The sequence below is a fragment of the Molothrus ater genome, chromosome 11, assembly GCF_012460135.2.
Source record: "Molothrus ater isolate BHLD 08-10-18 breed brown headed cowbird chromosome 11, BPBGC_Mater_1.1, whole genome shotgun sequence".
In the NCBI taxonomy this organism is placed as follows: domain Eukaryota; kingdom Metazoa; phylum Chordata; class Aves; order Passeriformes; family Icteridae; genus Molothrus; species Molothrus ater.
Window position 1 is genome coordinate 5,320,843 of NC_050488.2, and position 12,390 is coordinate 5,333,232.

A 12,390-nucleotide genomic window follows, 5' to 3' on the forward strand; every position below is an offset into this window, starting at 1 on the left:
ATGACAGGCCAAACACGTTTTTCCTGATGCTGATGGAAAGTACTGAAAAAATTCTGCCAGTGTTTGGGGGTCTGGCTTGAACTGTGCAAGAGTTTTGTTTCTGCTTGTAGAGGCTTTAATGTGCTGGTTAGTCCCTAGAGCTCTTGGTGGAATATTAATAGCCTCCATTCCTGTGCTACCTTTCCTCTAAGGCTTCCACAACACTTTGCAAAAATTAACAATAAATTCTTTCAAAGTGAGAGGTCAGTGCAGAGCACAGGAAGGTGATTTGGCAATGATCACGCAGACAGGTTGGTACTCTGTGTGTGGCAAAGGGGGCAATACAGACCAAATCCCCTCTCTCAGCCCTAAGTGCCAGAAAATTACCCCAATTACTCCCTGCCTGTGCCTAAAGCTTAATTAAGACCGTGGCTGTCGTAGGGAGAGCAGGTGTGGAGCCTAAACATTGCTTAGTGACAGAGCAGAGCTGTGTGGGGAGCTGGGCTGTGCACACAGGTGGGTCTGGAGCTCAGCCCTGGCTCTGAGTGTGTGCTTGTGAGCAGGAGACAAGGGACAGCAGGGACAAGAGCCCTCGGACACTGGGGGAGAACTGAAGAAGGAGAGGACAAGGCAAGTGGGGTGCAAGTGTGTGCACAGAAGTGTGGGATGGTGGTTGAGGAGACCTGAGTGTTTCTGGCTGCCCTGGGAGTTTGGCTCCCCTGGCCCAGCTCTGGCTTTCACACTGTGGGTGCTTCCCTCACCCTGCTGTTCCTGGGGGGTAATGGGGCCCTGGGGACTGAGATTTTCCTCACCTGTGGGACAGCTCTCCTGTGATCTTAGGCATTGTACAGGGGCAGCAGGAGTGATGCCAGGATCCTGCTGCCTGCTCCTTGGCCCTATGAAGAGCAGAAAACCATGGACCCTATGCACAAGCTCTTCAGAAGCTGGTGTGTCTGGCTGGACACCTGATCGAAGGTGCCCAGCTTTGATTGATGCCTGGTATTTTGAGGACTGTTTGGAATAGCATCCTGCTGAATGCTCTACCAAGGACATTGTCTAATTCTCACATTAATTGTAATTTGAACCAAAGACACATAGGTATGAAAAGCATTAACTTGTAGGGAAAGAATAAATGAATATGAATTTTTTGGCGTACAAGAGTAAAAACTAAAGTAGGACAAATCTTCAGAATAATAACAGGGCACAGCAGTACAAGGCAGAAGTGCCTGTTCTTTGTTAATTTGAGGTCTTTCCACCAAGAACATGGTTTTTAATTGCAGCAAGAGGTTTGTAACTTAGGCATCATAAAAAGTTTTCAAATAGGATTGTGAAGTACCAGAGCATTTTGTCTTGTGAAACACAGGAATCTCCATCACTGGATTTCTTTAAGAACAGGTCAGAGGAACAGGTTAGGAATGAGAGAACTGTGGTAATTATGTTAGAAATGACACATCCGTGATGCCAGCTTTTGCTGGGGATATGAGAACAGGCTGAGAATACCGGAGTTGATGAGATCTGTTCCAGCCCTATTCTCTGTGATGCTACAGAGGTTTCTGAATTTTTTAGTGGAGTCTTTCCATTCAGATGTCAGACCCCTCGAGGTTGCCTTCAGAAGACACATCCCCTGGGATCTCTGTGGGTACAGATCAGTCCTGCCCCTGTACCTCTCCAAGACTGTGCTGAAAACAAACCTGGGCTGAGTTTGCCAGCTGTAGGGTTTAATGCCACTGCTGAAGTCTGCCTGGTGATGCTTTCAAGATGAGACTAAGCTGAAAATCTCAGCTGAAATGACTTTGCAGAGGGTCACCTCTTTATTAAAATCTCCAGGTACATGGTGTATTCTTGTTACAGCTCCTGAACCCCGCTGGCTCAGGGAGCAGAAGGCACTAGCAGGAAAAAGGATGAGTCTGGAAATGTGTGGAAGAAAGCTGTCTGGAAATCTGTTCTCCATATCCTCTGGTGATAAGGCAAAGCTTTCTGAGCCTATTCCACAACAGAGAGGAGTTTATATTAAACACCAGTAATGACTTCTAGCAGGCTGTCCTTTCAGTGACTAAAGTGGCTCCAAGAGAGCTGGAGAGGGACTTTTGACAAGGGCATGGACTGAGAGGACAATGGGGAATGGCTTCACACTGCCAGAGGGCAGAGCTACATTAGATAATAGAAATTCTTTATTGTGGGGTGCTGAGGCCCTGGCCCAGGTTGCCCACAGAAGCTGTGGCTGCCCATCTCCAAAAGTGCTCAGGGCCAGATTGGCCAGGGCTTGGAGCAACCAGGAATAGCGGTTGGAACAAGGTGCTCTTTAACCCTTCCAATCCAAACCATGCTTGATTCCACAAAAATACTAAAGGACAGCAGCCAGGGAAGCCTAGGCTCTTCACCACCAGTGCATTAGAGCAGAGTTTGTAAACAGCTGTTAGGTGGGTCCTGAGTGAGACAGAGGGGATGGGTTGGACAGGTGGGTCTCTTCCAGCCTTGCTTCCAGTGAGCCTGTGCCTTTACAGAAATGCTTCCAGTGCTTGAGATTAGGGAGAAAAGCTTGTAAATGTGAATGTCTGAAGTGCAGAGAAAGCCCCAACACCTATATCAGAAGGTAAATCAAGAGAATTGCAAAGTTGCTGTTTCTAAAAGTTTAATTTCTTTAAAATAGATCATTACTCTGCAGAAACCTGTGGGGGTAACTGTTGACAGTGCTGACTTATGCTGGCCTAGATTTCAATTGCTTTAGCTCTAAGAGATTTAGTTTAATTCCATGTCAGTGGAGTCATCCCAAATTTGCATCACTGCAGCTGAGAGCTGAATTTGGCCAGTGGTAGCCATCAATAAAAATAAAAGGCAGTGTGGGGTAATTGTTACTCTTTTTCTTGTGTCGATAAAAGGAAGCCTGCTAAGTATGTCTGGGAGCCTTAGGTTAGAGGCTGCACTGCACAGCCTTTTTCCACAGCCCTTCCTACCAAAAGCAACAGCATTTCTGGCAAAAAAGATAAAGCTGTTTTGGGAAAGAGGTCTGGTTATTTATTTAAAGTCAAGTCTTTGAGGATCTGGGAGTCTTGCACCACTCGATGCAGAGTAAGGAGCTGTGTGTGCTTTGGGTGCACTCGCAGGGGATGGGGAGCAGCCTTTGCCCACCTGCAGCAGCCCTGCCCGGGCACTGCAGGACAGCCTGTGAAGTGCTTTTCATTTCTCTCAGACAGTGGTCGCCCCTTTCTCATCCTCCTCACTGCTAGGGAAATAGAGATGGTGAGATCCTAGTTTGGGTCTCCATGAGCTTTTGTAATTTCAGTGTCCTAAACCTTTAGCCTTGGGAGAAAAGCAGCAGAATAAAAGAAAGCAGAGTTTTAAACTGTCCAGCAGCTGTGCAAAAGTGCAACCACATGGGGTCCAGGAGGGACCTGAGGAGCAGAGATGTTTCTTGCTTTATCTTTCCCTAATGATTTTAATCCTCTTCATTCTCTTAGGGATGCTGAGAAAAACACAGCACAATCCATTGTGTGGAGGCACTGATTCTGACAGAAGTCACAGAATGGTTTGGGTTGGAAGGCACTTTAAATACTATCTCATACCAACCCCTTTGACTAGATGAGGTTGCTCAGGACCCCATCCAGTCTGGCTTTGAACACTCCAGGGATGGGGCAGCCTGTGCCAGGGCCTCACCGCATTCTGAGTAAAGAATTTCTTCACGGTACCCACCCTGAAATCTAGAGAAATAACACATCTTTATCTGAGACAGCACCTCTCCTGTGGTGCACCCAGGGTATTTGAGGTGCAATTTTAATGCCATTGATCTGAAGTAGGTGTGTTTTGTGTAGACATAACATAAACTGGTTAACTTTTCAACAAATCGTGAAGAAAAGTAGTTGAGGCACCTTTTCAAAATACTGTTTTCCTTACTAAAGCTTTTCCTATGTCCCATGTAACAAAGAGAGGAGCCAGACTCCAGGATCAGGTTGGGTTTTTTTGTTTCTGTTTTACTGTACAAGCTTGTATTTTTAGAGATCATGTGATGTCTGACAGCATTTGGGCATTTTTCTGAGAAGCTGTAGCTGTTCTCTCTCTTGTACATTAGCAGAGCAGGCTCTGGGGGGGCTTGTGCCCTGACCTGGCAGCAAGGCCCACACCATCCAAGTGGCTGTAAGTGTGAAGAGAAGGGCCTGGGCAGAGTTCCCATCCTGGTTGAGACCTTCTGTCTCCAACTATGCAGCAATTTATTTTCGCAGTGCTTTATCTGAAAGGAGAAGCCCAAGTTGGAAGTTGTGTGATACTGAATTTCCTTGCAGAAGATTCTCACTCTCTGCAAACACCCAGGCAGGTCTGTTGCTCTGAGGGCACCCCATACAAGGGTTTGGGATGATGAAGACTAAAAGCTGCTTTCCAGGCTGGGAGAGGGTTTCTATAATCCAGGCTAACCGTCCATAGCCCTTTATCCCTGCCTAGTTGCTAAATGATGTATAGCAGGCCCAGGTCTGCTTTGGGGCTGGCAGGGATGAAGTCTCAGCTGCAGAGGCTGGTGATCCTGTGCTCAGGAAGCAGAGGTCCAGCCAGTGCCACAGAGGATGGGAGGTGCAGGTGCTGGGGCAGGATGGAGAGCACGGGAGCAGCTCCACCTCTCCATCCCTGGTGGTGTGGGCTGCTTTTCCCTCTTCCCCCATGTTCTCTGTAGTACCACTGCCTTTTAGCAGGCTCTTTAGTGAACTAGAGAGACCTCAGTTCTATGGTTTGTTTGCTTCAATTAGAGCTGACCATCCCTGAGGAGCAACTAAACTTCACATTTCCCTGTCCTGCTTCTGCGGGAGAGCTGTGAAGAGCTGCTCAGAGGGTGCTTGCTTTTTATGAGCTAGGTGGAAGGATGGAGCACAGCAGGGAAATGGCACTGAGGAGAGAGGGAGCTGGGGTCAGTAAATGTCAGGCTGCTCCTCCTGCACATGCTGGAGCACATCCGCAGAGCTGGTGACAAAGGCCAGCTGGGGCTCTGAGGGAGCCACTGCCCACACTGCTCCCAGTGGGCACCTGGGCCAATGGGCACCTGGGCTCAGGGCTGGTGGCATCAATGGTACCAGCTCTGGGAGTTGGTGGGGGTGGATTTGCAAAGCCCTCTCTGAGCTGTGGCACCAGCGCTCACCTGCAGCTGCTTCCCTTTGCCTGTTCCCCTCGGGCCTCCTCAACAGGGAAAACCAGGACCTAGCACCTTCCTGGCTGATCTCTGCTTCTCCAGAATGCCATTGTTGTGCCAGTGCCCATCCCTGGCCCCTGCAGTGGGGTGTGACCAGGAGGTGCAGCACAGGCAGCACTGCCCGTCCTGGCAGGCTGTCAGCCAGGCCACTGTGGCTCCTATCACTGCCTGCTCGATTGTCCCTGACATCCTCCTAATGTAATACAGACACCACGATGATTACCATCATTGCAAGGGCTATAAGCACCAGACAATGAAATTTAACAGCAGTAGGTGCAGCAGTGATGAGGGGTGAGATGGAAATCGTGCTGTCTCTGCTCTCTGCCCATGGCCCTGAGCAGTCTCCACCTTCCAGCAGGATCTCTGGGGCCTGGCACTCCTTTTCCTCCCTGTCACCTAGCCACAGTGTTCTGTGCTTGGCCTCAACCATCTCATGGTGCTCTTGTTGGTCGTTTATACCTCTGGCCAGTTCTCCTCAAGGCTTCCACTTCTTCAGAGGGGTCTGCTCTGTGTACTCAAGGCAAAAGGAAGTTTGCTCAAGGGCTCTCATCTTTCCTTCTCACTCATACTCTGAACTGGGGGGAAATGGTAGGACCCTGCAGTAGGTCAGATGGGACTCAAAACAGGCCAAACTGATGCTTGTCTGAGGGAGACCAACAGATCCTGAAGCTCCAGACCAGCATATGAGCAAGCAGTGCCTCTCAGGGCAGGTATCCTGCTGCACTACTGGCTGTACTGATGAATTCCCCTTGCAGACTCCTTATCTGGGTCACTGTACAACACTGATCCCAGGCACGGGTCTGCCTGCAGGAGATTGAAATATAACCCTGAACTGAGACCTTCCCTGTCTCCCATAATAATGCTGGCTGGGAAAACCCTTTTGTTTTCCTGCTTGCTGGCCTTTGTGGGGCATGACATGGCACAGCCCCATTTCTGGGGCATGAGGGCTGTCTTAGGCAGGGGTGGCTATTGTGTCTGCAGAGATGTGGTTTGGTCTTTGGCCTCCCTCACCTGGAGCACCCCAGCTTTGAGGTGGGATGCTCTGGGAGCAGGAAGGCAGCCTCTCTGTTGCTGCACGTAGTACTTTGCTCTTTTGCAAACATGCCAGCTTTGCACTGTGATTAAACGCTGCTGTTTGGACTGCAGCTGTCCAAACCTGCTGTATTGGATTCATACAGGGTGGAGAAAAAAATTAATTTCTGGAAAATGACTGTTACCCAGATCAGATGCCTTTCCAGCAGGAGCTGGAGCACCACAGCCTCTCCCTGCTGGGCCCTGACCAAGCCCCAGGTGGGGTTTGAGCTGTGGGTACAGCTCTGTCCTGGCCCAGTGGGGCTGAGAGCTGCTGGGGTTACCAGGTGCTCTGTTGGGGTTCAGCTTTTGGGTTGCTGTTGTTCTTGAGGAAGGCGATGGGGGAGCCTTGGCATGGAGGGGATGCTGTGCAAGCACAGTGCAGTGCTGCCCCTCCAATTTTGGGGAAGGGCTGCTTTTTGGCAGATATGACATGGAGCTGGGGATAGAGGGAGTGAGAAGAGAGGGGTCTGCTTTGGGCTGCTGGTGTACCCCACATCCCTGCCCTCCCTCATGTCCTGGATGAGGAGGCTGGAGACAGCTGGCAAGGGAGGCTTAGGCTGAAGAGACAATTTTTACTTTCTAGTGGTGCTTTCCAGGGCTCTCTCCTGAGATTCGTTATTTTCCTTCACGTTTTATCACTGGATACCTTGACCCATGGGAAGGTGTTGGGCCCTCTCATGGCAGCTCATCAAATGGTGATTTCTGCACTTATGGGGGTATTTCTGCACTCATTCCTTTCTCAGGCTGCCAAGTTTCATGGTGCTGGGTGTGCTCACAGGGAATTGGGGAGAGGAAAATGCTTTCTCTGAACTCTGACAGTTCCTTGAATATATAGGCACAGAGGGAATTAAAGGCAGAGATGAACATCATTTATTGTGCATTAGAAGCAAGGCAAACAAGTGAATTTAGAGAATGGGTGTTTCAAGGCAGTATCAGATCTGCCTCCTTGGCTGTACAGGTGCTGCTGGGAACATGTGCTGACAGTTGGTTCTGTTACCAGCTTTGCTCTTAAGTGAGGCCACTTAGCACTTCTGGGCTGGTTTAAATCATTTTCGTGGCTGTAATTGCACTATGCTTAGGAGTATTTAGGATTAAATTTTTCATGTTGCAGGTTGTCTTGAACTGTTGGATTTTTCTTTCCCCCACCTGCCACTGCTTTGATTTTTTTTTTTTTTTTTTTTTTGTTTCAGCTCAGTACTTCCTATTGTTTGGCTGTTGTTAATATTCCCTCCCACTTCCCCCTGCTCTTGCCACTTACTAGCTCACTCTCAGCATCCACTGCTGGACTCCTTTCCAGTGCCAGGATCAGATCTTCTGCTACAGAATCCAGCTTCAGCCCTTCCCAGACTTTTTATTGAGATTGCAGTCCATAATGTGGTCTCAATCCCCATTCTCTTACAACAACAGCTTCCTCCTGTGTGCTGCCTGAGGGCTGCTCCCTCTGTAGGTAATTCAGGGGCTCTCTACAGCCCTTCCCCTGCCCGGTAATCTCAGGTTTGCCAGCCACACTGAGCAGGACCAATACAAGGGCATTGTTTCTTGTTTCACCGTGGCTGGAGCAGTGCAGCATTGGCTGTGCTCGTGTCCCTGCACTGCCACCCACCTGCCCTGCCTGCCAGGGAGGCGGGGAGGGGATGGGGCCTTTGCTCAAGGCATTGCCAAGTCAAACCCAGTCTGCCAAGAGCACACAAGGTGCAGCCCTTCTCCCTGAGGGTGAGACACAGGATACGAACAGGGACTCACAAACAGCAGCTCCTTGACTCCGAGGTCACCGGTGCTACTAATTTCAAAAACAGGTCCCAGAGCACTGCATCACAGGAGAATTTCAATGAGAATTGCTTTCTAATCTTGACAAAACCAAAGGTTTTTGCCATCACTGAGGAATGTTTGGGATGTCTTTGGCCAGAAAATCCTCACTTTGATTCAGCTCAAGGAAAAATCCACTATGGGAAATGTCACCTTAGATAAGTGAAACCTGGCCACGTTCTGAACAGCCCAAAGCAAAATGCTACAGTGGAGACTGTGAGTTCTCTGAATTGCCTGGAGCCCCCACCATTCACTCCCCTGCCTGTCTGGGACGTTCTCATGCACGTATGGTCGCTGTTAATTTGTCTTGGATTGTTCTAATTAAGGCTGGTGAACTGTTCAGCCACGAAGACTGCAGAGCTCTGCAGCTGCAGAGAGGGCTGGAGGAACAGCTCCTGGTTTCCTTTTCTGTTCTTTCCTCCCTAGTGGACAGGTACTGTTTCTCTCCATAACCAATAGGAGACAATTTTGTTTCATAACAGGCAAATACTAATGCCAGGACTCCCTCTGTACCCAAAGCTTTCTCCTTGAAGATTGCTCCTCTTTGCTCTCCTAATTGCTGCTGCTCAGCTGGAGGTATCCTGCATCTTCCAAGCACATGACTTTGTTGTGCTGTTACTTACCAAGGGGAGAAAAAAAGAGTGTGAGAGAATATTGCTTTGTGTCAAGCTTTCCTTGCTTAACCCTTTCTGTGCCAGTGTGGGGTGTTCTTATCTACTGCAGGATGTTGTGCTGTTGGCAATACAAGCTTTCTGATCTGAAGCTCGGTGTGTGATGGAGCTCTGATGTGAAGAACATCTAGAAATTCTATCCTGAGCCACATCAAAAGCCACATCAAAGGGTCAAGGCAGGCAAGTGATTCTTGCCCTCTACTCTGCTCTAGTGAGACCTCACCTGGAATCCTGCATCCAGCTCTGGGACCCTCCACCTCTCCTCAGGTGGAGGAGGTGCAGAGGAGGGCAGATCACCAGAGGGCTGGAGCACCTCTGCTATGAAGACAGGCTGAGAGAGCTGGGCATGTTCAGCCTGTAGAACAGAAAGCTCTGGGCAGACCTTAGAGCCCCTTCCACTGCCTAAAGGGGCTCCAAGAAAGCTGGAGAGGGACTTTGGGCAAGGTAATGGTGTGACATGACAAGAGGGAATGGCTTCACACTGCAAGAGGAGTGGTTGACATTAGATGTTAGGAAGAAATTAATTACTGTTAGGGTACTGAGGCCCTGGCACAGGGTGCCTAGAGAAGCTGTGGCTGCCCCATCCCTGGAAATGTTCAAGGCCAGGTTGGACAAGGCTTGGAGCCACCTGGGATAGTGAAGGGGTCCCTGCCCATGGCAAGGGGTTGGAATGAGATGGTATTTAAGGTCTCTTCCAACCCAAACGATTCTATGAAATAATTTCTTCTGGAGTCTGAGGATGCCTCTTAAATGTCTTCTCTTAATAAAGCATCCTCTTTGGAGTCCCTCTGCTCACAGAGTCACACAGAAGTCGCCAAATTAATGTGAAGTGTGGATGGTTTGGGACCAAAGTGATTTGGGTGAAGCCTATTTCAGACAAATCAGGTTTTAGGGTTGCCTTTCCTTGAAGGATGGCAGGTGTGGAGCATGCAAGAGCAGAGCCTTGGGGAGGGCACTGGAGCCATGCTCTGTGTGTCTCCTGGGCATTGAGGAGTCAGATGAGGATCCCAGGTGTCTGGCTCTTTGCTCTTGGCTCATGGGCCATGCTCTTGCAAGTCAGTAACCACAGAATTACACAGAAATTCTGTTTTCTCCAGAAAGCTCAAACTATCAGATCTGAGGTTTTTGTGTGCTGCCCCACTGACAGAGGTGGGATGGGTAACTCTTCTGAGAGCCAGGGCAGGTGACCTGAATCCCTTGAGGCTTTTTTGGGGCAAAAAAAGCAGTTGCTGGGGTACATCTAGAACGGAGTAATGGTATATGTGGGCACAAGGTTGATGGAATAGACTGCTGTTAGGAATTTCCTAATGCCATGGAAGAAAGGAGGAGCTTGGGCAGAGCAAAGCTTCAGTGAGAGCTGCAAAAAGCAAAGTGGAAGCCTGGAGATTAACCCAGCAGCTCTGGAGGGACTGTGCACAGCTGAAAGAGCAGCCTTGTGCTTAGAGTCTCACTGTACTCCTGTGGCTTCAGCCTCAGAAACTGCTTTGTTTACCTATGAAAGGAAAAGGGAGGCTGGAGCTGGGGGATGGCTCTGCTCTGGCTCTTGGATTCACTGTCAGCTGCCTTCAGCAAGTGGAGCTGCTGTCTACTCCAGCTCATTACAAGGTCTGGAGAAAGAAGAGAGGGCAGTGAGTAGTTTCCCAGCATTACAGAGGGTCTCATCATGTGCCTGAGCTGTGTGATGTGCCACTATCCAGATCCTGGGCACCTGCCTGCCTGTACCTTTACTTTTGCTGGCTCCACCAAGAGAAGGAGCTGTGATGGTGTGAGCCTGGGGGTGCCTCTGGCCGAGCCTCTCCTTAGTCCTGGGTGAAATGGAGGAGGTTCTGGGTACGTGTTTGTCGTGTGAAGCTGGCTGTTTACTGTTTTTTTGGGTGCTGCTCTGACACCCAGGGCAGATGTGTCATGAGAAATTGCTTCTGCAACCCTGGTCCTCATGGCCAGGTCTGCAACAAACCACTCTTACAGGCAGAGTCTCTCACTTGTGAGGAAGTTCCAGCAAGGAGAGGATTTTGTCCCGTGGGAAGCATGATTCAGCTCCTGAGGATCATGCAAGCTTGGGAAGGTGCCAGACATGCTTAGCATGGCATTTGCAGTTAAGCATGGAGTCTGCTACCTCCTTGGGGAGGTCCAGCTCTCCTTGGAGGGTTCTCTGTTCCCATATGTCTCCATGTCTGCAGCTGAAGGTATTTGAGAGTAGCCTGAGGATAAAGAGAAAAGCAGAATCCTATTTGCTTTGTGGTTTTTCTTCATGCACCTTACTTAAGAACATATAAGGCGTGAGGAATTTTTTTTGCTAGTCTCAGATGATGGCAATAAACTCTTCCCTTTGACCCTGTGTTGGGTCTGCAGGCAGGTGGAGTTAACAAGTCACAAAATCATCTGAGGAGGTGACTGAGGGGTTCATGGTGGTGAGTCTTCTGGTGGGACTGATCCCTTCTTGAGGCAGTGCTGATGCCAACAGCACTTCCCTTGGATCTGGGGTTGTTCCCTGCAGTTGTGTGATGTGCCTGTGGGCCATTGCTGCCACTTTGGGTACAAACATTCAAACACAGATAATTGCATTGGCCTTCAGGACAATCCTGGTATAGATTTGTGCCTCTCCCCACTACAGCCTGGCCAAGTTCTGGACTGGCTGTAGAAGTTCTCATTTCTTGTGCCAAATTACTATGCCTTGGTTAGAGATGTGGGGTTTATCCTGCTTCATGTGATCCCCTTGCTCTCATTCCTGGTACCCAGAGCTGCCCTGCTGCCCCAGCACTGCCAGGCCCTGCACCCAGCGAGCTCTGCAGGCAGTGCTGGGGGAGGGCAGAGAGCTGGGCTTGCACTTGCCAAGCTGAGCAGGTGGCTTGGGGATGCCTTTGGGTGAGAGAGGGCACAGCAGCAAGCACAGTGGCTCTGCCTGTGCCACAGGAGTGGCTCAGCAGAGGCAGGGATGTGCAGCTCAGCTTTTGAGTGAGAGGGTGGGATGCCCATTGCCTGCAAGCATGAAAGCAGGCAGCTGTAGAGCCAGTGGTGTGGGCAGCAGGTTGACTGCATTTCTGTTTTTTCTGGTTGCAAAGCCTTTCTTCTCTTGCTCCCCTCATTTCCAAAGCTTATACTGTTACCTAATCCACATTGCTAGCATTCTCTGTTAGAGGATCAGCTTTTCTGTAGGAAGGCTGCTGTACTCCTCACTAATATTGACTGTCTTTTTCTCTTGCTTTCCCTCTTAGATCTACGATGACAATAAAAGCCTGTTTGAAGTCAAGGAGAATGTGCCCAGGAAATTGGTGGAGAAGGTCGCAGGGGACATTGAGAGCCTCTTGGCCAAGAAAGTCCGTGCTTTAAAGGTAAGGAGATGGGTCTGTGTGCTCATCCTTTGATGGAGACGCTCTGTTTAAACAAGAGGGGTGATGCTGGTGTAGCAGTATGATCTCAGCTTCAAAGTGATTTCTGTGATTGTGTGACCTTTTTTGGGGACTGTATCCTGCAATTGGACAGATTCATCTGGAGCACGTGAGGCAAGCATGTGTCATGTGGGGATGTCCTCTAGGGACCTTCTTGCTTTTTATCTCCTCCCAGAATAATGCAAACACCTGAAGGTGCTGCCACAAGAATACAAGTGACAGCAAAAGCCTGGCAGCAGATTTGATCCAGTCGTTTAGCTGGGGGTGTACTGAAAGCAGAGGGACTGCAGTGTCCCTGCCA

General features: G+C 49.6%; 1 protein-coding gene across 2 annotated transcripts in view; it reads left to right on the forward strand.

The window, feature by feature from the left end:
- Window positions 1-12,390, forward strand: part of CACNA2D2 (calcium voltage-gated channel auxiliary subunit alpha2delta 2) — a 211,778-nt gene that overhangs the window by 70,591 nt on the left and 128,797 nt on the right. For both annotated transcript variants that reach the window (XM_036390790.2, XM_036390792.2), the window contains exon 3: window positions 11,916-12,032. In XM_036390790.2, coding sequence (XP_036246683.1) covers window positions 11,916-12,032 — 117 coding nt within the window. The remainder of the gene's footprint in view (window positions 1-11,915; window positions 12,033-12,390) is intronic.